This window comes from Osmerus eperlanus, chromosome 7, assembly GCF_963692335.1.
Source record: "Osmerus eperlanus chromosome 7, fOsmEpe2.1, whole genome shotgun sequence".
NCBI lineage: Eukaryota > Metazoa > Chordata > Actinopteri > Osmeriformes > Osmeridae > Osmerus > Osmerus eperlanus.
This window is the reverse complement of record NC_085024.1, coordinates 4,881,752-4,905,567: the sequence shown is the minus strand read 5'-3', so window position 1 is coordinate 4,905,567 and position 23,816 is coordinate 4,881,752. Positions and strand designations below refer to the sequence as shown.

Sequence of the window (23,816 nt, the reverse complement as noted above, 5' to 3'; positions counted from 1 at the left end):
CCTGTGTTGACTCTCCCCATCTCCCAGTGGAGGCCAGCTTTTAATGAAGACAGATGAGATGGTGGAACTCCTGCTGTCTCTCCAGACCCCGCTCCTCATCCTGCCACACCCAGCTCTCATGGTAATAGGATGGTGCTGTGACAAAGCTGGGTATTATGTGACAGTGCGAGCCTGCCTCGTCACCTCAGCGTCTGCCTCCGTCTCCGGCACAGCCCCAGGTAGACATGCTGGTCACGACGGGGAGGAGAGATCCACACTCATTACAATACTGCTGAAGGAAGGGACCCGGGCTGCAATACACACACATTAACACTCCGCACAGTACGGAAGGGGGACTAGTCATTGACAAACGACTGCAGGAGACGGAGACTGCAAGGCTTCAGATAAAGGATGTTTAATGAATCATAAATCTGTCATATAAAAACACGGCGCATTCAAATACAAACAAAACAATTTGAAGGGAAAAGGCAAAGATCCACCATACACAAACGACACAAGCAACTGCAGTGCACATAATTCATTAAAATACACACATTTACGTAAAATCCAACTCCATGATTGCATAGTTTAAGAAATACAGTAGCCATTCCAAATGTGTCAATATGAAAAAACTGAGAATATACCATTTCCACATATTATATTGCTTATATCATATATTTTACATTATATTTCACTCTGTTTTCTCATTACCATGTTCACTATCAAGATATTTGGCTTTAAGTTGTAACATTAGAGAGAATCTGTATTCTGTAGGGAGTGAGGGGAAGAAACCTGATGAAGAATTTGACAGTTAAAAGCGGAACCAGGATTGACCAATGAGTAGAGACCTCCACGGTAGAGGTGAGAGCCCATTTTGTTGCTCTGGCAACCGGAGAATCCCCTGACATTGATTGGCTTGAGCTCTCTCTCACACCCACACCCACACACGCACACACACACACACACGGGATTGACGACCCCATCAGGCTCAGCTTAACCGTCAAACAGAGAGCAGACCAGTTTCCCTGGGTCTTATCCTCCATCTGATTCGTCCCTGGTTCTGGAGGCCCACCAGGTCCTACTGCAGGGGAAACCAACATGCACAGAGACATGCTACCAACAGTAAAATGCAACAAGGACACAAACATCTTTCTCATATAAATAAGTCAAAATATCCCAATACGCGTCAAGCTACGGTATAGAGGCAAATCGTCAGAGGACAGGATCGACACAGAAAAGAAATAGGATGGAAAATCAAACTAAAACGACCTTCTTCAGTCCCGCTTCCTCGGTTTGTTTGGTGCTGGTCTGAACTTCGGAATATGTTTAGTCTCACTACGGCATGGATAAAACTGGGCAAATGCCATGGGAGTGGAGTGTCTGTAAAATGCACATATTTCATTATTTACATGCTCATGAATATTCCTGGAGCTAGAAGAACATGACATGATTGATAGGGTTGCAAGAGTCTGTCAACCAGTAAAAAATGTTTTTAAAAAAATGGTGTAGAAACTCTGCTGTGCAACGAAGGAACGAAGGGAGGCAAAAAAAGAGAAAGTGTGACAGAGAAAATGAGAGCGCAAGAGGGAGAAAATGAGAGCGCTCGCAAGGGATAGAGGGAGAGAAAGAGGAAGAGAGAGAGAGACAGAGAGAGAGAAGGACAGAGAAAGAGAGAGAGGCTAATCTCAAAGCATTTGAAGTCAGTGATGTGAGAGTGTGGCCGAGTAAAGCCAGCCCAGTGGTGAGGGGCTTGACTCAGAGGGTGTCTGGGCGGCTGACTGCTGGTGTGGTCGTGGTGAGACTTGTCCCCAATCACACTCCGCATAGCATCCCTCTTATTTTTGGCTCTGTGACGTCGGCCACCACACTAGGTCCCTCCTGTCCCTTCATCATCAAATCCCCGTCATCGACTGGATCCAGCCCCTGAGCTTGGTGACGCGGGTGTAGACTCCGGGCTTGTTGCGACGAGCGCAGCCCTCGCCCCAGCTCACGATGCCTGACTGGAACCAGCGGCCGCTCCTCTCCTCATAGCACACCAGGGGGCCCCCAGAGTCTCCCTGGACGGGGGGGGGGGGGGGGGGGGGGGGGGTGAGGGAGAGAGAGGGTGGGTGGGGAGTCCAGATTAGATTGCCCGTGTGCCCGTGTGCGAGTGTGTGATGATGTATGTGAGTGAAGTCATGGGTGTGTGATGGAGTGTGGGTGTGTAACCTACATGGGTGAATGAGTGTGTGTGTGTGTGTGTGCGTGTGTGTGTATGAATGTGTGTCAGTGTGAATGTGTGTCTGTGTCGATGTGTATGTGTGCGTATGTGTGAATCTGAGCGCGCGCGCGTGTGTGTGTGCAATTACCAGAACTAGAGGGGGAGCGTGTGTCGTGGGCTGTTTACAGTTTTTATGAATGAGTGCACATGCACATACACTATCGATATGCTCATTTGCATTGTGTGAGTATGCGTGTGTGAGTATGTGTCTGTGTTTGAGTGTGAGTGCGTGTGTGTGGTTCCCAGTACCTGGCAGGCGTCCACTCCTCCGGCTAGGAAGCCGCTGCAGAGCATCCTGGAGGTGACCTGTCCCTCAGTCACCACGTTACACACTGAGTCGTTGATGATCTTCACCTCTGCCTTCTGCAGCAGCCGAGAAACACTGCCTGAGGAGGGAGAGGGGGAGGGGGGGGGGGGAGAGGAGAAACAGAGGGGGAGGGGAAAGCAGTAGGGAAAGGGGGAGAGAAGGAGGGGAAGGAGGGGAGAAGAGCAGGGGAGGAGGAAGAGGAGCTGGGTTACCATGGGGTGAGACGACCTTCCTGTTCGCCGCCATCCCAAGCCGTCCTAATGTGTTGCTGTAGGCTAATGGTGCTTTAACATGGTTCCCCCAGAGATCGGGCCTACCTGCTAGGGAAAGTGGACGTGGACACGGATCGCACTGGAAGTGAGGGGTGATTAGGAGAAGATGACGGGAGGGAGAGAGACGGAAGATGAGGGGGAAAGAAGGACGCCTCGCTGACGGTGGGGATGAAGGGAGGAGAAGGCGGAAGGGGGAGGAGAAGGAAGACGTGATGGAGGAGGAGAGACTGGGGGGGCGGAGGTCATGCGGAGCGAAGGATGAGAGGGAGATCATAAAAGAGAGAGATGAGGGAGGAGAATCCAAGAGGTGGAAGCAACAGCCAGGGAGGGGAATTTCCGGAGATAAGAAGCTTAGCACAGAGGATCACCTATGGTGTCAAAGACATCGGGATCACCCATAACATCACTAGGCAACACATCCCACTTGTAAACACTTATACGATGGAAAATATATCACACAGAGGGGCCCAGATCTAACCCAACACCCTGGGGCTTCAGGAAAGTGCCTTTCAGGATTAGGGTCTGGAACAGAAGCCTTTGGGGTTGGGATTGAGAACCATGCTCTTTAGGATTAGGGTCTAGAACAGAAGACTTCAGGGTTGGGATTGAGAACCATGCTCTTTAGGATTAGGGTCTAGAACAGAAGACTTCAGGGTTGGGATTGAGAACCATGCTCTTTAGGATTAGGGTCTAGAACAGAAGACTTCAGGGTTGGGATTGAGAACCATGCTCTTTAGGATTAGGGTCTACAACGGAAGCCTTCAGGGTTAGGATTGAGAACCATGCTCTTTAGGGTGAGGTTCTCGAACAGGGCCCTTTAGGGAGTGGTTCGAAAACAAAAGCCATGAGGGTCAGGGGTCAGCCATCGGTCCTACCTCCTTCCCTGAGGGTGCCCCAGCCCGTCACCCAGCAGCCCAAGCCTGCGGGGAAGACGTGCGACGGGGCAGGCAGACACACGGGGTGGATGGTGTTGGTGAACTCCAGCGGCCGACTCAGCTCCAGCAGGGCCACGTCGTAGTCGAACGTCATCGGGTTGTAGTCCGGATGAGTGATGATGGTCTTCAGCGAGCGGAGCTCCACGCCCTCCATCTTGTACTGGTCCTGCATCCCGCTGTACGTCTGCCAGTTGGCCGCCACGTGGTTACTGAACAGGGAAGATTATTTACTCAGCCTGTCGCCATTTCCTTTTTTCTTTTTTCTTTTTTATCATCGAAACCAAACACAAAGACTGGTGGAACTGTGTAAAGTGAACAGCCAGTGGCCCTGTCCTCCCTTGTACAGAACATTCTGGTATTCTCCAAGGCTTCAAAGCTTCGACCAAACTTCTTCAACATAAACTAGATTCCTATGAGAGGTAGAGACATCCAATCACGGAACTAGACTGCACTGGTAATGGTTGTTAGTGGAAAAGCTGCAGTGCCCCAAGAACACCTTCCCCTCACAATGACTCTCCATGTAATTCTCTATTTATACTTAATGGAATTTGGAAGCTGTCCTGAAGAGCAGTGTGGCTAGTGCTCCACCTACTGAGGAGAGACAGAAATGCACCTTTCCCAGTACAAAGCGTCTGTGATGTAAATGTAGCAAGCCCCTCGAGGTATTTTGAATTAAGTGTATCATCTGGGGCTAATTTCCAGCTTCTGTAATTTGTATAAAAATGATCCTGTGTTTAAAAATGCTGTTTCCCCACCAGACTGTGCACCCTCATTTTGAAACGGGCGGAAATTACACGTTCTAAAACCAGCCCCTGAATGGTAATAACAGAATTAGGGAACACATATCTACATTTAAGTGGATATTGAATAAAGGAGAACAGGGAAACGTGAGCTAGTCAGGTCTGGGAGCGTCAGATAACAAAGACTAAAGACTCAGCACAAGAGGAACATGGTGGAGAGGGATGCCCAAGAGCACACAGAGCAGAGAGAAGAGAGGGAGAGGAGGAGAGGTGGAGGAGGAGAGGAGGTGGAGGAGCGGAGGAGGAGAGGAAAAGAAGCAGAGGAGGGGGGATCAGAGGAGGAAGAGTAGAGGAGGAGGAATAGGAGGTAAGAGAAGCAAAGGAGGAGGAGCAGAGGGGGGGTAGAGGGGTGGAGGAGCAGTGAAGGAGGAAGGGTAGAGGAGGGGGAGGAGCAGGAGGGGGAGGAGCCGAGGAGGGCCGACTGAGTACTCACTCCGGGCTGGTGGTCTTGAAGCAGTGGGCAGCCGACAGGAGCCAGGTGTTGGAGATGATTGACGCGCCACACGCGTGCCCGCTGGTCATGAAGTGGAGGCTAACCTGCCATGGCCACTCCCCCAACTGGGCGTTCTGCCCGCCCACTATGCGGTTGAGCTTGTAAGGCCGGGTGCCACAATCTGTGTGGGAATGGAGGGAAGAAGGGAGGAGGGGGAAGATGAGGGGGCAGAAGCAGACAGCAGATCGGGGTTAATAAACAGCCCGAATCAGGAAGACGAGAGGAAGACAACTTGATTCTGACAACATAGCGGCCTTGCCTGTGAACTGGAAGGCTCTTTGGAATTCTAATGAGGCACACGGCTGATCAAAATACAAACTGCCAAACCCTCAGGCTTTGAGGGAGGGCAAAAAACAAAAACTTGAGATGTCAGAGAGTTGCTTTCAAAGACCAATCAAAATAAATAAAGCTCTTGTGAGCCCCAGGCTTGTTGCTGGTATCTAGCAGCCAGTCCAACCCGGCACTCGCATTCAACCGCTCGGAACACCACGCAGAGGCTCGGTGCTGGTTCCATCTGCCAGGCGAGCTTCAGCATTCGAGAAAACGCGGACGGAAAAAGAACACGCCTTCAGGAGGAAAGTGAGTCACTCTCGACGCCATACAGAGCATAGGCTGAGTGTGTTGAGAGGAGAGAGAGAGAGGGAGAGAGAGAGCGCAAGAGAGAGAGTCAGAGAGAGAGAGTCCCGGCGAATCTCACCGGCGCAGTCTTTTTCATCAGAGCGATCGGCGCAGTCGTCGATCCGGTCGCACTCGGCGTTCACCTTGTTCACACACACTTTGTCTTGGCAGACGAAGCTGTAGTCGGAGCAGATACTCGGGGCTAGGCAGGGGTTGGGAAAGAACAGGATATCACTATGACGAGTCATAAGGAAAAGACACCACGATCATCCAAGCAGTTTGCTAAGTTCAACTAGAGAGAGAGAGAGAGAGAGAGAGAGAGAGAGAGAGAGAGAGAGAGAGAGAGAGAGAGAGAGAGAGAGAGAGAGAGAGAAACTGTAATCAAAGAGACAAGCACCACTCGAACCCAGGGAAGGCCTGTCGAATAAGTAGCCCAGTTAGACTGACAGGGTTTATCGATTGAGGGCTGAGGGATAAAAGCCTTCTTTATTGGGGGGAAAAGATTCTAAGGGACAAATGGGCCAGTGATTGAACTCCACAGGTAGCCGGCACGGCGGTCTGGAGCGTTGCCATGGCGAACTCACCGACTTCGCAGGAGAACTCGTCGCTGCCGTCCTCACAGTCCTTCCTCTTGTCACACACCACGCCCCGAGACACGCAGGTCCCGTCGCCGCAACGCCACTCGGTAGGTCCGCAACCTGGGGGGGGGGGGGGGGGGGGGGGGAGGGAGGGAGGATAAAACAGGAGGAGGAATGAGAGAACAGATGGAAGGGTTATGAGAGGCCAGAGTGATTGTTCTTCTCCCCCCTCTACCCTCCCCAACCTCCACTTTTCTCTTTTAAAAAGCTGCATGCATTAAACATGAGTGTCTACTAGACTAGATCTGGGTAAATTAGGCTGGGCTTCAAATGCGGCCCATTACAGACGAAGTAATGACCACACACACACAGTGGAAAGAGCCAGCGGCTGGGGCGTTAGTGCCAATGTGCCTTTGGTGTTAGCACGGCGTTAGCACGGCCTTAGCACGGCCTTAGCACACCGTTAGCACACAATTAGCATGGTGTTAGCATTATCATGGTGTTAGCATAGCATTAGCATTGCATTAACATAGAGTTAGCATAGCGTTAACAGGGCTGTGAGCCTGCAGACAAGAGGAGGGGGACGGAGGTACTCACTGCACTGCTTCTCATCGCTTTCGTCACCGCAGTCGTTGACGCGGTCGCACACCCAGTACTTGGGCTTGCACATGCCATTGTCACAGGCAAACTGGTCCTTGTCACACTCTGAGATGAGGGACATGACACAGCGTGTCACACACCTCAGCCAAACACAGACAGAAACATCACCTTTCTACAGATACTACTTGGATATTCAAGCAGGATGTTTTAAGGTCTGTGGGAGGGGAGGGTGTGTGTGTGTGTGGGGGGGGGGGGGGTGTTAAGAGACATAATAGGGATGAGGACAGGAGATGAGTTGAGAAAGTTGTGCGTCTGTGAGGTGAGAGGTGGGCGTGTGTACGTGTGTACGTGTGTGTGATGTGTGTCTGAGGTGAGAGGTGGGTGTGACCACGGGGTAAGAGGTGTGCATGCGTGCAGGGTCAGGGGAAACTCACTGCATTTCCTCTCATCACTCATGTCTCCGCAGTCGTTCCAGCCGTCGCAGTGAAGGAGCTTGGAGATGCACATCCCAGAGGCACAGGCGAACATGTCCGGACAGGCTGCGGATAGAGACGCAACGAGCATGAGGGAAGGACAGCGTATATTCCGCTCATCAGTCAGTGTGTCACCTGGGCCTCCCCATTGATCAGAGCAATTATAAATCCATTCGGGCCACGCTCAGAGACAGGGGAGGGGGGGCCTGAGCGGCAAATAAAAAGCAGCCAATAAACAAGCCAGCTGGTTATTAGTACAGCTGTGGCGTGTCGCGCGCAGTCAGCAGAAGCTCCATCTCTGACTGTCAGTCCGGAGCAAAGTTAGAGACCGTCTTCTCTGTCTCAACCCCAACGCCCCCCACGATATACATCCGCTACATCTCCCACACGTTGCCCCTGGCGACTATGCACCCCACGCTGGCGTGCGCAAACTGGGTCTCCACTCACGGTTGGCAGGGTCGTAGGCGCTGTATTCCGCCGAGAAGCCTTTGTCGGTGAAGGACTCGTCCGAGTGGAAGCTTATCACCATGTTGTTGGTGTTGCTGGTGAGGGTAAGGGTGACCAGTTCCCCGCAGTACCTGAAACACAGTGCCGTTGCTTAACCAGAGACTGAAAATGTGACCTGCGTCACTGTTTAATCATTCATTTAAAAAACAAATCACCTGGACTTTCAGTGGAAGTTGAATTCTTCTTTTTCTTTTTGTGTGTGAGTGTGTGTGTGTGTGTGTGTGTGTGTGTGTGTGTCAGAGAGAGAGTGTGTGAGTATATCTAAACCGTATATCCAAAGGATCATTCTTTATTTGGCACCTGCCATCTCTCAGCCTAGTCATGAGATGTGGGAGTGAAGATGGTGCAGCAGAGTTCTCCTTGCTTACTTGATATCCATCACCTGGACGTAGTCCTTGTGGCAGACGCGGGTGTCCACGCCCGGTTCCTTCATCCGGAACATGGTGAACCTCACACGAATCTTCTGGCCCGTCGGCACCTGGGGAGCAGCAAGGAGGCAGGGGACCGTTTACCCTGAGTCCACGTGCTGATCCAACACACACACACACACACGTAGGTGCACGCTCAAACAGACACACACACACGCACGTGCGGATAAACACACGCACAGACAAGCACACTCACACTCCCTGGCATGAAGACACACACACACACCTCCTCACAGACACACACACACACACTGCAGTAGCGGGGGCGGGCTGACAGATGAAGATGGAGAGAGCACTGAGCAGCTTGGCTGCCACTGTGCAGCCTCAGCACACATCTCATACTGTGTCAGGACCGGGGTGGGGGGAGAGGGAGGGAGGGGGATGGGGTGTGGGGGGGACGGGGCAGGCGAGCGTACCTCCACGCTCCACTTGCAGTCCACGGCGGGGGGGTAGAAGCTGGGGTAGTGGGGGGAGGTGAACTTCCCGCTGCCATCCTTGAGCACGCCTCCGCAGCTGACTTCTGGAAACAGGAAGTGGGTACAGGGTCACGGGGTCAACTCGGGGGAAGGGGGGGGGGGGGGGGGCAGGCGTGAATGTGCCTGGCCTGTCTGCTGGGGTGTATGAGGGCGGGGGGGGGGGGGGGGGGGTACCTGTGGTGGGTGGGATGGCTTTGAACACGGCCCTGAAGCCCGGTCTCTGGATGCCGCTGTCTGTGATCATGTTGAGCAGCATGATGTTGCTGGATGACACCACCTCCAGAGGGTTGGACGGAGGCCTCTGACCGCACTTCCTGTGGAAGAGTGCACAGGAAATTGGGTCACAATGCAGTTGATGATGATGATGATGATGATGATGATGATGATGATGATGATGCTGATGATGATGATGATGATGGTGCTGTCAGTTAAACGCGTTATTAACAACGTTGACGCAAACCCATTTTAACGGCGTTCATTTTTTTATCGCGAGATTAACGTTCTTTTTGGCCAAGCAAACTTTGTAGTTTTTTTTCACATGCTGTTGCAACGACTACTGACGTTAGAAAAACGACAACACCACACCGGATCTAGCTAGACCGGAAACAAAACAACAGGCACGCCGCACACACTCTTTAGCCGGCTTGCGAGCTGGCTAAAGAGAGTGTAGGCTAATGTAGAGTGTAGGCTAATGTTACGTTTTGAGTGGATAGCGAGCACGAGACGCCAAAATGGATGCCAATAAGATTCTGAATGGAAAGGTTACTTTAAAAAAGTTGCCAAATGGCTCCATTGACAAGACCAAATTGATCTGTGTGTTTTGTCGTTGTGAACTGAGCTATCATCGCAGCACGTCCAGTCTGAAATACCACTTGATGGCCAAGCACACAGCTGATGCGAATTCTCCGCCCCCTCGTCAAAGCCAGGCGATTGCAATGTTGTTTTCAATTTAAAAAAAACATTTGCACTAACTAAGCAATCCAATCCACTTTTCAATGTTGATAAGAGCATTAAAATGAGAAAAAATGATGGGACAAAAAGAAATCAAGGGACATTTAGAATATATAAAAATGTGCAATTAATTGCGATTAATCGCGAGTTAACTATGACATTAATGCGATTAATCGCGATTAAATATTTTAATGGTTTGACAGCACTAGATGATGATGATGGGACACAATCCCTCCTAATACTGAGACCCAGACATCAACACATCTAATACAGGGAAGAGCATGGGATGCGAGTGGAGAAACACTTAAGCTCACACACACACACACGCTCACGTATGCATTCAGACATAAAGACACACGCACATTCAGAAACACAAAGACACACGTGCACACCACATGTGCTCAGACACAAAAAGGCACACACACACACTCAGACACAAAGACACACACACAGGACCATTCACACCTGCCATCCACTTGACACAAATGACTTGGATGGGAGTTTCAAAGTCAGACAGGTAAATGAGGTTTCAAAGCCACAGCAGTGTGAACGACGACAGGAGGGCAGGACATCAAGCTGCACAGGGATTCTGTCATTCCAAAGGAGAGCATTATGGTTCTCATAGACCCCATGTCACCTTGAATAAAGATGATGGCGCAGCGGCTATATTAAAATAGTCTTCAAAGCCTGACAAAACCGGAACGTGTTTGGCCGAGGATTCGACCATGGTATTGCCTGCAGCCATCGTTGATTTTTACTCGGGAGTCGATAGTTTGAACACACACACAGACCAGCCCTCCCACTGCCCCCCCTCCCACACACACATCAGCTCCCCCACACACACACACACACACACACACACCAGCCTCCCACCCGTAGACAGAGTGCTATTCCACCCAGGGATGTGGCGTGGGGTTGACACCCCTGATAAGTTTGAGAAGAGGGGTCCAACTCCATCTCCCTCAAGGCCCCATGAGTAAACTAGAAAGTGGGACGTGCTGTGCCGAAGGTGCCAGGGCTGGGTGAAACGAGGACCCAAATCACCTTCGCTGGGAGACGAATGAAGCACAACATTTTCCACACACGTCAAAATAACTACCCCCCCCCCCTTCCTGTGTCCCCTCATGGCATTCCAGTAAAATACAAAAGACATTCTGGGATTTCTGTAAGAAAATTTTCCCAGGAACAGGAAGTGAAAAGCAAACTGTACAGTTTGGTGGTTGGACTTACAAATGTGCATCCTCCAGGGTGTCTTACTGGAGCAACATACTGTACACAGTTACCCTTAGGAATTAGACCATTTTACATATTTACATTTTTGAGGAATTTGAGGAAACATTCCTGTTTTTAGTTGTTGTTATTGCGGACTCCGGGACTCACTCGGTAATGGCCTGGGACTCATCCGGACTCAGCGAGTCGTAGATGGACAAAAAGTCGTTGGAGCAGTCGTCCTCGATGTGGAAGTGGGTGAAGCTGACAGAAATGGCCTTGTTCGCCGACGTCCGGATCTGCCACTGGCAGCGCAGCCTCGGAGGGTACTTGTCTGGGAACCCTGGAGACTGGAAGCTCTGGGCAGACTCCGCTGCCTCCAGCTTGTAGAAGCAGTCCTCTGGAGACACGACAACATGCTCATGTTATGTACTGGACACACACTGGACACACAATGTACGTCCACTATACATACACACACGCTGTAGACACACACTGTACATACAATATGCACACACTGTATATGTACACCAATAACACCCCGGCACTCTAGACACGGCATTCTAGACACGCATGTGTTCGACGACATCCATCAAACATCCCCCGCTTCAAGGACGCCTATCGGGTTTGTCTTGTTCTACATCCCTCTATCACGCACTTGTCGTGTGTTGATGCAATACCCACTGTCACCTCAATGAAATGCAACCTGCACGCAATCACTCCAGTCACTCGGCGCCAACACAGGGCCGCGGAGATAAGTGAGACGGGCTCAGCAGTGTGCAGGCCAGATATACGGCTCTCAATCTCACCACGGCCGGCGCCGTCACATGACTCAGGCAGGACCGCCATTCGTTACCGGCTGGCAGGGGGCTGAGCATCCACCCACCTGGAAAATTACAGCGGCGAGTGATTGAAACGAGACACGGTCTACTCACCGCCTCTGGGGTTCATCGCCATCCGGGGGTCCGTGACTGCGGAGAGGAGGGGAGAGAGGAGGACAAGGGGGGGAGCAGGGGAGAGGAGTGGAGGGGGAGAGGGATGGAGGGGGAGAGGGAGGGAGAAACGGAGGGAGGACAAGGGGGGAGCAGGGGAGAGGAAGAGATGTGTAGAGGGAGGGAGAGAGGGAGGATGAGGACAGGAGGTAGGAGGAGAGAGAAATGCATGAGTAGACAGGAAGGCAGAGAGGGAGGGGGAGAGAGGGAGAACAAAGGGGAGTAGGGGAGAGGAAGAGAGGGACGGATGGGTGTGAGGAGGAAGAGAGGGAGGAAGAACCAAAATTGTGGAGTAGAGAGGAAGGGAGGAGGGCAGAGGAAAAGACTGTCACAAGCCTGATCAAATGTAACGCATGGACCTCAAATATTTGGGTTGCACTTTTGCAGTTTCATTTCCCTGCTGCTTCCTGGCCTGTGCCCCCCCCTACCCCCCCTCTCCCCTCCCTCCCCTCCCCACACACACACACCACCCCCACCATCCACCCAGGGCAGCCCCATCCATCTCTGTCTGAATATCTGGGACAGCCACATCAAATCGTACAAATAGAAATCATGTGAAAGAGTCCAAAAACCACAGAGCCAGCGCCTGGCTGGGGGCCAGGACATGGACGGATGCAATGTGAGGGTGGAGAGGACAGAGGCAAGAAGGATGGCCTGAGCGCCGCTCCCCCCGGGGCGGGAGAGGACGGGGTGGTGGAGGGGGGGGGCAGGTCATATCATTACAGAGACCTAACTGCATAAACGGACCAATAGCAGCCAGAGCAGGCCGAATGGCCCTGCTTACATGCCATCGTCTTATTAGCACATGTTCGTCGTGTAGCTGAATATAATAATGTAACAGCACCGAAGGGCATGCAGTAACACAATGAGTAATCCAATGAGATGCGAGCATGTGACAGACAGCACCATGAATCAGGCTCTAACCGTGGTCTTTGCACACTCAGGCCTCCTGTCTGGTACACGAGCCTGTCCAATCCCTCTCACCTCTCTCTGACCCCCTTCTGACCTCCCCCCCTCCTCTCTATCCCTCTCTCTTTCCCTGCCCCCACTACCTGCCCCCACTCCCCTCCTTCTTCCTTCCCCCTTCCCCTCCTTTCCCCTCCCTCTTTCCCCCTCCCTCCTCTCCCCTCCCTCTTTCCCCCTCCCTCCTCTCCCCTCCCTCTTTCCCCCTCCCTCCTCTCCCCTCTCCCTCCCCCAGCAGGACTCACGCGAGGCGGTCACTTCGGTGATGCGTACGTTCTGCAGGACGCGGGAGCCCTGGTCCCTGATGTTGTTCCACAGCACCTGCAAAACCCTCTCCTCAGAGAACTCGGGCACAACCTCCAGCTCGCTGGCGGGGATGTCGAAGCTGGTCCAGTGGTAGGCCACCACGCCCTCGCTGGTGACAGGCGACACAGCAGAACGACAGCTCGTCAGTGTCAAACAGCTGATACGTCACTCAGGTGGGCTCATTACTGGCAGGCCAATCACAGATCACATTGCTAATTCTGCCCCCTACACTCAGCCAATCAGAATCTAAGGACACACCTACCTGAAAGCAGTCACTATAGATTTGGTGTAGTACTTGGACAGGAAAGGATCGCTCTTGTAGTTGACTTTCAGCTGAAAAACACAAAAATAAACATTTAAAAAATTATAATGTGATCGTCCAATTACCATAGGGAGGAAATGACCTCATGAACAACAATGCATTAGGACTAAAACCACCCATTCAGAATTTTACCATGGTTACGAACCACTTAGATAGTAACGTTCATCATGCGTGTCTTCATGTAGCCTTCTGGGTGAATGAGATGTTCACACCAAGTATTATTCACAATGCATACATGATGTGACGGCTCTAATTACTGACAACGCCCTCAGCTATACTGGGTCAACAGACTGGATCTAACACCATCCTTACTAACCACGGCCTGTACTAGTCAGAACGCCCACGGTCGTGAACAGAGCCCTCCAACTGAATAACGAAATGAAGAAACTGGAATCCAGGTTTAGTGACATCTTTTCATGAATAAAAGGATTTTGAAACAGATGCAGAGCGAAAGCTCCCTCAAGCTAAAAAGGGAAAAGTAGATTCTTCATTAAGGACACCCCCACTAAGATAAAGGAGAGTCACACACAGTAACCCAAAACCTCAGCAAGGCCATTTCTGTTAACTCAACTCTCGGCTAGGCTGAAACCATCCTTCAGGTTAAGGACAGTGCGCTATAATGATATCCTGGCGTTGTCAAATCTTTGAGCTTCTGAAGAGACGTCTCTCTGCCATCTCTCCACTGACAGGAGGCGTTAACCCCTAAGCTGGAATCTCTAGAGCAGCAATTAACTAATCTCATTTCCATCAAACCGCAGTGTAATTACAGAACAGCCACGGTTAGACACTTTGAAATCTTTATAAATCTCAAATACATACGATTTCATGAGAAAGGAGGACCATCAGAAAGGTGATACTCCAACCACTCTCAAAAGCCAGAAAGCATAATTAAACGTGCCGGTTCTTGCGTGCGCGCGCGTTACTGGATGAACGCTTCTTTCCTCGGTAGTCATTTTGTATTCCAGTCAGGAGTCCTCGCCTCTCATCTCTCATCCATACCCAACTCCTGTCCTCCTGCATCCCATCCACTCACCTAGAGATGGCTGTTGGCCAGTAGCAGGCCGCCATTCCCAGGTCCCTGATTGATGCTACAAACATCTCCATCAGCTTCAATGAAACTAGATGTTGTTAGGGAGGGGAAACGACGGAGATGATGTTCTCTTTTCTATTCCGTCCACACAAAATGTGCCTTCAGCCATCTCTGCGCGCTGGGAGCAACCTGTTCAAAAAGGCTTTTCTGCTCCGCCGTCTTACAGCGTCTACACGTCTCTAGAGTGCGGAGACCGCATTTCATAACCTACTCATTCCAAACGAACTGTGTGGAGTCTTGCACGTGTGCTAGCAGTTATGCTATACTTTTGAACGTCGTATCGGGTTATCAGGACCAAACAAATCCTGAAGTTCCAACACTTGGCTTCTCTATGAAAGGTGTGTGTCTTTGTTTATTTACTTTTGTGGGGACCAAAAATACCCTGTAAACTGATTAAAAAATGAACCCACAATTTAGGGGTTAGAATCAAATTAGGAGTTAGGGATAGTTTTACGGTTAGGGTTCGGAGCTAGGGTTACTGTGTGTTTGTGTCATGGGGGGGGGGGGGTAAACCACTCACAATATCCTCCAGGTTATCTGCCTGCTCATTGAACATGGAGCTAGTGGGATCCTCCAGTAGCTGGTTGTACTGCATGCCTTCTAGCTTCATGTGCCCACTGAACACGAGCTGAGCTGGGACACGCCTCTGACTGAGGGCGGTCGGCGACGACTCCTTAACTGCAGGAAGAGAGAGAGGGAGAAGAAAGAGAGGAATGGTGAGTAACCCTCGGACCGTCCTGTCGATACATGACCTTACTGGACGCAGATGGCAAACTGCTGTTCTCCATCCACATCCAACCAAAACTGCAGCATCGTGATGATGCTCGAGTCTGGTTGTTGTTGGAGTTGGCAGAGGGCTGCCTGACAACAGGCTGGGAAGTGAGGCTAAGAATAGTCTTTGATCAGATATGTAGAATGAGTAGTTGATACTTGTTGATAAACCATCAACAATGTTGATGGTTTATTTAAGCGTGTCAGAAACATCTTGGCACTCAGCAGTGTTTGGTATTACTTTTGAGTAGGATGAATACAGACAGAAAAAAAACAAAAAACAAGCCAATATCACAGTAAATTAAATTCCTGTCATTTTTCAACTTTTAATTCAATTATCTGAAGAGTGTCTCGTCCCTCATTCCTCCTCAGTTCCACACAAGCACTCAACAATATAAGAACATCAAATGGGATTCTTGGCAACGAGAGAAGACTGGCTCTATTGATGGCGTTGAAGCATCTCTGAGCAGGGTTTTGAAGAGGTGGGACGGCACGGTAGTTCTTTCGTATTACTCACAGATGAACAGCCAGAGGAGAATGCCAACTACAGCCATCACAACCAGCAGGGCCACCAGAACCCCCACTAGCACACCGGTCCGCCTTTTAGACGCCATCTTGTCTTTGTTGCTCAGGAAGGTGACCTGCTCATTTTGCCCGTTCTGTCCCTAGAGGGGGGGGGGAGGGGAGAGAGAGAGAGAGAGAGAGAGATGAAAAGAGGGAGACAGAAGGGAAGAGAAAGAAACAAAGGGAGAGGTGGAGAAGGGAGAGAAGAGAGAGATGAAAGAGAAGATAGGGATGGAAGGGGAAAGAGAGATGGAATAAGAGCGAAAGATGAGAGAGAAAGGGAGAGTGGGGGTGAAAGTTATGGACAAGTCTGTATTATGTCAAGACAAAACACCTTAGTCATCATCCAGTCTTACAGACACCTCATAAACTGAAGTGAGCAGCCTTGTAAAAAGGCTGTAAAGCCGGTGACATATTTGGACTTGAGACCCCACAGGCAACTGCTAACCAGCACTTTTATTATGACAAGCAAAATGGACCGAAACAGAAATGTTGGGGCTGTAGAGCTAGATGTATTCTATCTCCAGTTGTTGGATTATAAAAAAAGCGGAGGACAGAGAAAGTGTGGAATGGAGAGAGGAAGGGACAAATCAACGAGGTGTTGCCGTGGAGAGTTAACAATGAGTTGCGTGCCTACATCTTGGGCTCCAATAGACATGACTTGACCTAGGACAGAGATTACACCTGATATTACAGTGTCTTGTTCCAATAGCTCAACAAATAGTTCAGTAGCCCAACCCATGAATTTGTCAAGAGAGTGCTTAAAATAAATCCATATAAACCCTGATCAAACATATTCATGTTAGATTCATAAAAAGTATCAATCATAAAGCAGGCACTAAAAAAACATCAAGTTGAGACAGGCAAGCACTACACAGAGCGCACCGGGGAAAAACTTGCTGAACCCGTTTGGTGACCTGAAGGTGCTCTGTGGAGAACAGTCGCTCGCTCACTCCCACTGCCCCTCTTGTGGCCAGGCAGATGCCCCTGGGGCCGGGGCCGGTTTGACACCCAGCACCCTAGCCCAACCAGGCACACCGAGAGAGCGATTACAGGACAGTTAGTAATCACTGCACACAATCTCCTGTGTGCCTGTGGCCTGTGAGGGGAGCCAGCCCTTGCGCCATTAGGGACGGAGAATCACTTTGGTATTAAATCAATTTGTCAGACGTGCTGCCCCTTAAGATGGGGGGCTCAATTACACCAGTCCAGATGATAACTCATTGCAATTAAGGCCCATTCTTACCGGGCTCTGCCTTCCACACATGCTCCTAATTGGAATCTCTAACAGCAATCATGTTCCGGAATGAAGGGAATCATTAGGGATGAGGTCAGCGAGCGCTCAGGGGTCTCTGTCTATCAGTCACTCTGATCACAGCCTAATAAAACCGTGAAATGCTCTTTGTCATATCACTCCTCTGCATTCACAGAGGTGGACAACCACCCCTCCCCACCTCTGAACTAGTTTGGTAGTTAGGCAACTTAGGTTGGTTATAGGTGCTGATCTGTGGGCCTTTATGAAGCCCTCTGTGACACTGCTGGTAAAAGTCCTTAACAAAAAATAAATATGATTTTACTGATAACATTTGACAAACCTACAGTGAGGGAATACAGTTGAACAAGAAACACAAAGGCACGATAATACAGTCAAACAAGAATAAAAACATGAAACCCATTCTTAAGAACCATATCCATACTACATAATTCGCCATATCATTTGAGAATTTCCGGTATATAAATTGAGGTGAAAGAGCTTGTACAGTGACAGTTCTCCCCCCTTGACTAAGATGCCTGTGGTCTAGACCAGATGTTTGGTATCAATGCTCCAGAACATTCCCCAAGAGGGGAGAGAGTTCCCAGAGTGAATTGCCTGGGGTGAGAAGGGTTATACGTATAGCTTAGTGGTGGTCCTCTGTAATGGCATTTTTTGACAGTTACAATATCTCCGTTTCTTTGAGCGGTAAATAGTAAGTTCCTTTGTTATAGACAGTCGAATGTAAGAAACTGGGGCTCTGTGGTGTGGTTTGCTACATTTACATTTAGTCATCTAGCAGACGCTCTTATCCAGAGCGACTTACAGTAAGTACAGGGACATTCCCCCGAGGCAAGTAGGGTGAAGTGCCTTGCTCAAGGACACAACGTCAGTTGGCATGACCGGGAATCGAACTGGCAACCTTCGGATTACTAGCCCGACTCCCTCACCGCTCAGCCAACTGACTCCCTGTTTGCTCTGTAGAAGGGAATCTCAGATTGTCTTAATCAGAATCAGAATCAGAATGGGATTTATTCGCCATGAAAGTTTGCACAGACAAGGAATTTGCTTTGGCAGGAAGGTGCATACAATAAACATATACCTACAATTTAAATATGTGGACTATCTATACTAAGGGTACATAAACTAGCAGTACTAAGTGGGATTAGAATAGAATTAAATATACAATAAAATAAAATATAAGTTAAGGTATTTATGGTGTTGTTTTATGATACCTAACTAAGAGCCAGAGGGTCTTAGTTAGGTCTGGGGGTTGGGGAGATGGTTGTCAGTTGAGCGAGCTGACCTAACCTTTTGGCCAAGGAGATGGCCAAGTCAGACATCCTGTTTGTGTATCCTTAACCATCTCCTCATTTAGAGAGGGAGCTGTGACATCAAAGAACTGTGGGACACTTGATGTGGAGTCAAACTGTCACTGAGTAGTGCTAGCCAATCACAGAGACTGCTATATTGATGGATTGACCATCAGAAGAACCATTTGTTCTAAGTTATCTACACAGTGCCACTTGAATTTCTTCCATTACACCTCTTAACTGCAGAACAAGGGGTTGCATCTTCAAACCCCCCCTGAATGTTGCTTTGAATAAAAGTCTGTTGAATTAATACAATATTTTTACTTTTATTGCACTTGCCAGATTGTTGTTTTCTCTCTTGGGCAGTAGGTTTGCTATACAAAGGCTGATAAATAGCTTACGTGGTAATTGTCCTACATGGCATTGAAGGTAAAATCATCAAGGTTACCAGTACTAGTGTGTGATGAGAATACCTAACACAAAACCACTGAATAACTCAATTCTGTTGCGTAATGTCAAATGTTGTCAATGTTTGTCAATGTTGACAAATCAGATAATGCAAGTCTGATAATCGGAGTCTGACACACAGGTTATCCTGTAGTTTGAATTTGCATAGCACTGTGGAGTTAGCAGCTGTGGTGCTAAGTTAGCCAAACCAGTCTGACAGGTAGGCCACAACTGCAAGGTGTGCCTCCAAGAAATAGCTACCACCTTTTTTAAACACATTCTGTACTTGAAGTACCAAACAGGCATCTATGCTCTATATAGGTGTGTATATAGGGCACAGGGCTATACACATTCACACGCATATAATGTATACATGTGCATGTGTGAGTGCAAATGGATTTGACTTCTGTTTGGAGTTCAAGAGTTGGTCATGTGACACCAGCAGACAACCAGGTTGACAAGATATCCCCTTTCTGACTGTTGAGGAATACACAGAACACAATTTCACTGAAAGACCAAAGGTTTTGGTGCTGAGCCAAAGCACGTCATGAGACAGCAAAAGAGATAGAATGTTGAAAGAGAGGTAAATAGCTCAAGAAGTGGAGCACCTTTCCTCAAATCTCAAAGAAAAGCAACTATTCGACAGTAAAGGATTTCAAATCAGCGCTAAAATTGATTTCATCAGCTAAATGTGACCCAGTCACCCTCCTTTAATTGGTGACTATCACAAATTGAGTCAAAAATAATATGTCCTTGAATACTCTGCATGTAAGTAGGATTAACTTTAGGAGTACAAGACGTTAATCCTAACCCATTCTAACAGACAGTTGCAAGACTCATCAGATAGGCTATTAGAGATTATAAATACACCCAGAAATAAAGAAACGGGTCAAACTTGCATTAAATCAGGAATGAACGTTGATTGCAACTGCCCTTTTTTTCTGGGAGTTTTTCCTTGTCTTCCTTGAGGGTTTAGGTTGGTTGAGGGGCAGTTCTATGGGCATATGTGAAGCCCTCTGTGACATGCTTGCGTGTAAAAAGGGCTATACAAATACATTTGATTTGATTTGATCGGATGAAAACTGATATATGGCAGAATCTGGTACAGCTTTTGGTGATAAGGGCCTATTGTGTGAAAACCTTTTTTCCTTAGTCATCCTTAGTAGATCCCTCTGTGAGTCAGAATGGATACAACCACGGGCCTGGCTGCATGATCAATTAGCTGCGTCATCTTGTTTACAGAACGGCAATATAGGAATTCAGATTGCACGCTTTAGTCACAATTCTGTGACCTGGACTCTGCAATCTTCCACCACTACACAAGGCCACAGGCAGACAAGCACTGTAGCCTATCTAGAATAGTAGACTACTGTGACATTCTATCCAGCCCTTCTGATACAGAACACCAATAAGACTATAGAAATAAATCTATGATATGACATGAAGAAGTAGGTTAGTGTCTTAAAACAGGCCCCTAGTCTTCCTGCGACAGCGTGTACACATGCAGAAGGCAACATAAGTATAGCCGTAGTATTAGCAGCCTGAAAATATGCGGGTCGGGATAACCAAGGTGAGCTCGCCACTCCCTTCAAGGAAGGCCGAGTCCTCTGAATCAATGGAGACACATTCCTCTTTGAACGCGTGTCTGGAAGCTGAGCGCAGCTCAGCCACCCGGAACCACCCTGTCCATCTCCATAGAAGAACAGGTCACAGTGACCCTTCCCCTCAAAAGAACCAGCCAGCGATCCGGCTACTGCAGTGGTCGGGAGTCGGGACTAACCAACCTTCCAACAGGACACACGAGCACAAACAGACCGGTGTGCCCTTATCTCCTCTCATATTCAAAATGCTATAACAAAACTGGTCATGCGCGCACTATAGAGTAATTACACAGTGTTTTTATTTTCCCAAGGCGTGCTCTAGTTGGTCAAAGCATTTTTCCCGCATTGACTAGACGTGTGAGGGTTCTATGATTATTTTCTAATTTGACATATGCTTTTGCCCTTTGTCGTTATTAAAGTCACTATGCATAGTCGTTACCCTACAAACCGCAAACTTAAATCAAAATGCTTAATTGGAATGGTGCTACGTGTTCCACAATAATTACAGCCCTGCTCTCAGAAGCTTGACCACTCCATTTGCAAGTATTTACTAAACTAGGCTGTAAGAATGTTATAGTAACATTTTAGTATTTAGTAGTAAAATAGTCTGAACCCAGTAACTGTGTAGGTACAGAATGGCCTCGGCTGTAAATAATATAACACATGATTGGTCGTCGGTGTTTTCTGCAGTTCCCTCCCCTACAAAAGTTGGTGTTTTGTCATGGCTTGCACTCAAGATCTCATGACTCTCCCTGAAATTAAGGTGTAGCCCCAACACGGACAGAGAACCAAGCTTGATCTTTATATGCAATCCTTCCAATTCTGCCACACATAGAATAAAAAACTTTTATTTAAAAAAGGAATTTGCACTTGTAAATAGTCAAACTTTGACTAAATGGGTTCTTCCACAGAGAGAAGCAGTCCAAATGAACAGCGTTCACCCAAGTGTAAATATTGATTCGATTCCCCGGCCGTGCAAAATGACGTTGTGTCCTTGGGCAAGGCACTTCACCCTACTTGCTTCGGGGGGAATGTCCCTGTACTTACTGTAAGTCGCTCTGGATAAGAGCGTCTGCTAAATGACTAAATGTAATGTAAATGTAAATGTAAGTGAATGGCTATGCATACATAGTTAAAGCACAAAGCTAGAAGCTTCATTTTCTTTGTTAGACCTGTATCATTGTATACAGATTTAAAGGTTAAAAACTATCAGCTGTTTGGCATGATAGTGAGAATTCAGGTGTGTGGGCTGTGCCTTGTTCAACTTAAATACTCTGGGGGAAAATAACTGCTGACTAATCTACCGCATTCTTCTTCTATTCATTTCCCTGACAAACTGCATTTCTCTAAAACATTTTGGACCTAAATGCAAGTTTCACAACCTACAACCATAGTAAACCATTTCTGCACTGATGTTTTCAAATTGTCGCTGCCCTGCCCAATACACCTAGACCCTCTACATGGAAGCTACTGGAACTGTTCAAAGTGTGACTTTGACACTTCAAAACTACAGATACTCAGGTTTATAGTGTACTGAAGAAGCTCCTACCTTTTGGTCTGTTTAATCTCCAGTAGCTAGATAGATGTTCTTTATTGTACTGCACAAACTGACTGTCTCAAATGAGCTTATCTGTGGGTTGCCAGTGGAATGGGGGATTCAAGTCAGGGCAGGCCTGAATATACCTGGCTTGAGTCAGATACACCAACAGCACATCCAACCATCAGTTTGTGTAAGACAACATTGCTTGAGCTGGGATAGAGCATTTCATCGTATAACTGTTCCCAGGTGTTGACCAACACCACGCTAACCGTGGAGCCATTGTATTGTTTTAAGTAAACATGCTGGTGATGCTTATTGTACAACTAGCCTAGTCTAGCTGATGTATTATGTGTTCATGGGTGCCATTTTGTATAGGTTACTACTTGTCATTTGTGGCATTAGGTTTTGCTGTCACCTTCCTGTCAACTTGAACAAGTCTGATCATTCTCCTCTGACCTCTAATAAGCCACGCATTTTAGCCGACACAACTGCCCCCTCACTGGATTTTTTTCTTCATTCTCTGTAAACTGTAGACACAGTTGTACGTCAACAAAATCCCTGAAGTTTCTGAGATACTTAAACCACTCCATGCATCTGGCACCAACAATCATTCCACTGTCAAAGTCACGTAAATCATATAATTTCTTCTCAAATCTGATATGTGGTGTGAACAGCTGAATCTTGACCATATGCCTGCTTGTATGCATAAAGTTGCTGCCACGCGATTGGCCGATTAGATATTCATATATTATCAAGTAGGTGTTCAACCTAATAAAGTGGTAGGCTAACTGAGGGTAGGGGCTTAACGTATTGCGTGTAGATAGGCCTTGGCATCGTCACATACTTTGTTTAATAATATCAGCCATATCCGTCACTGAAATAGCCTCGGCTACGTAATTGATGCGCGTAATACCTGTATGCGCGTAAAACACATACCTGTACGCACACAAAAGTGTTTCATAAAAACTTACCTCGCCATCATACCTGGCCGAAAACATCTCTGCTTGATTCGTTTGTGAAAACTGAATTGAAATCTCAATGGTTAACCTTAAACACCAAAAAGTATTGTTTCCATCCACATACGGAAATGCCCCCCCCTTTCCCCAAGAGTGAAGTTAATTCACCAAGTTAGTAAGTGTAATTCGAAAGTTTGCCCCAGCTTTAAAATAAAAATGACAACGACTTGACCATATCCTTTTCGAATCCCGTCAGTATCTGGTTAATATTTTTAACTGTGGTTTCAAGGCGTGGTAACTCCACAAGGTTTAAACCTGGTTACAAATTGTCACTGCATACAGAAACTGGTCATTTACCTCTACACCCACGACTACACTGCCACGCCTACTACACGCAGCGGTTGAAATTAAATTCAAGACAGGCCCATGTGTTGCAACCCAATCTGTAGGAATAGCTCAAATGACAATGCCAATGACATCGTTATTTATCCTGAAATTTGCCATCAGATTAAATCAGTTACTTCTAGGAGTTCAAAGGGTTTTGTTGATTGCCTTTCCCTGTCTGAATCCCATTCCTCGTGCGCCCTCTGCCTTCCAAATTCAGACTTGTCATCTGTTACAAATGGACAGCATCGGAACGGAATAAGTACCCTTTTTGAATAGAAATATGATATTTCTGTCATTTATATGCAAATATAGGAATGACATCCTGTAAAGATTTACAGGATGAAGCATTTCTGGGAAATGAAAAGGGTTTGATATTTATTTCATGGGCCGATATGAGTCTTATTTAACAGTAGAAGACCACAGTCT

General features: G+C 48.1%; 1 protein-coding gene across 2 annotated transcripts; it reads right to left on the bottom strand.

Moving 5' to 3' along the window:
* Positions 1-370: 370 nt before the first annotated feature.
* On the bottom strand, positions 371-23,355 carry st14 (ST14 transmembrane serine protease matriptase). 2 transcript variants are annotated; one of them, XM_062466652.1, is made up of 19 exons: positions 23,019-23,355; positions 15,848-15,995; positions 15,080-15,237; positions 13,410-13,480; positions 13,087-13,256; positions 11,822-11,857; positions 11,058-11,286; positions 8,901-9,040; positions 8,667-8,770; positions 8,191-8,300; positions 7,763-7,893; positions 7,277-7,381; positions 6,840-6,947; positions 6,249-6,362; positions 5,744-5,866; positions 4,987-5,167; positions 3,694-3,962; positions 2,489-2,625; positions 371-2,036 (listed from the first exon to the last, which is right to left on the bottom strand). In XM_062466652.1, the coding sequence occupies exons 1-19, from the start codon at positions 23,043-23,045 to the stop codon at positions 1,872-1,874; spliced, it is 2,526 nt and encodes an 841-aa protein (XP_062322636.1). In that variant the 5' UTR covers positions 23,046-23,355; the 3' UTR covers positions 371-1,871. The 2 variants fall into 2 exon arrangements, with proteins under 2 accessions (XP_062322636.1, XP_062322637.1); XM_062466653.1 differs by lacking the exon at positions 23,019-23,355 and adding an exon at positions 22,057-22,144.
* Between the last annotated feature and the right edge of the window lie 461 nt (positions 23,356-23,816).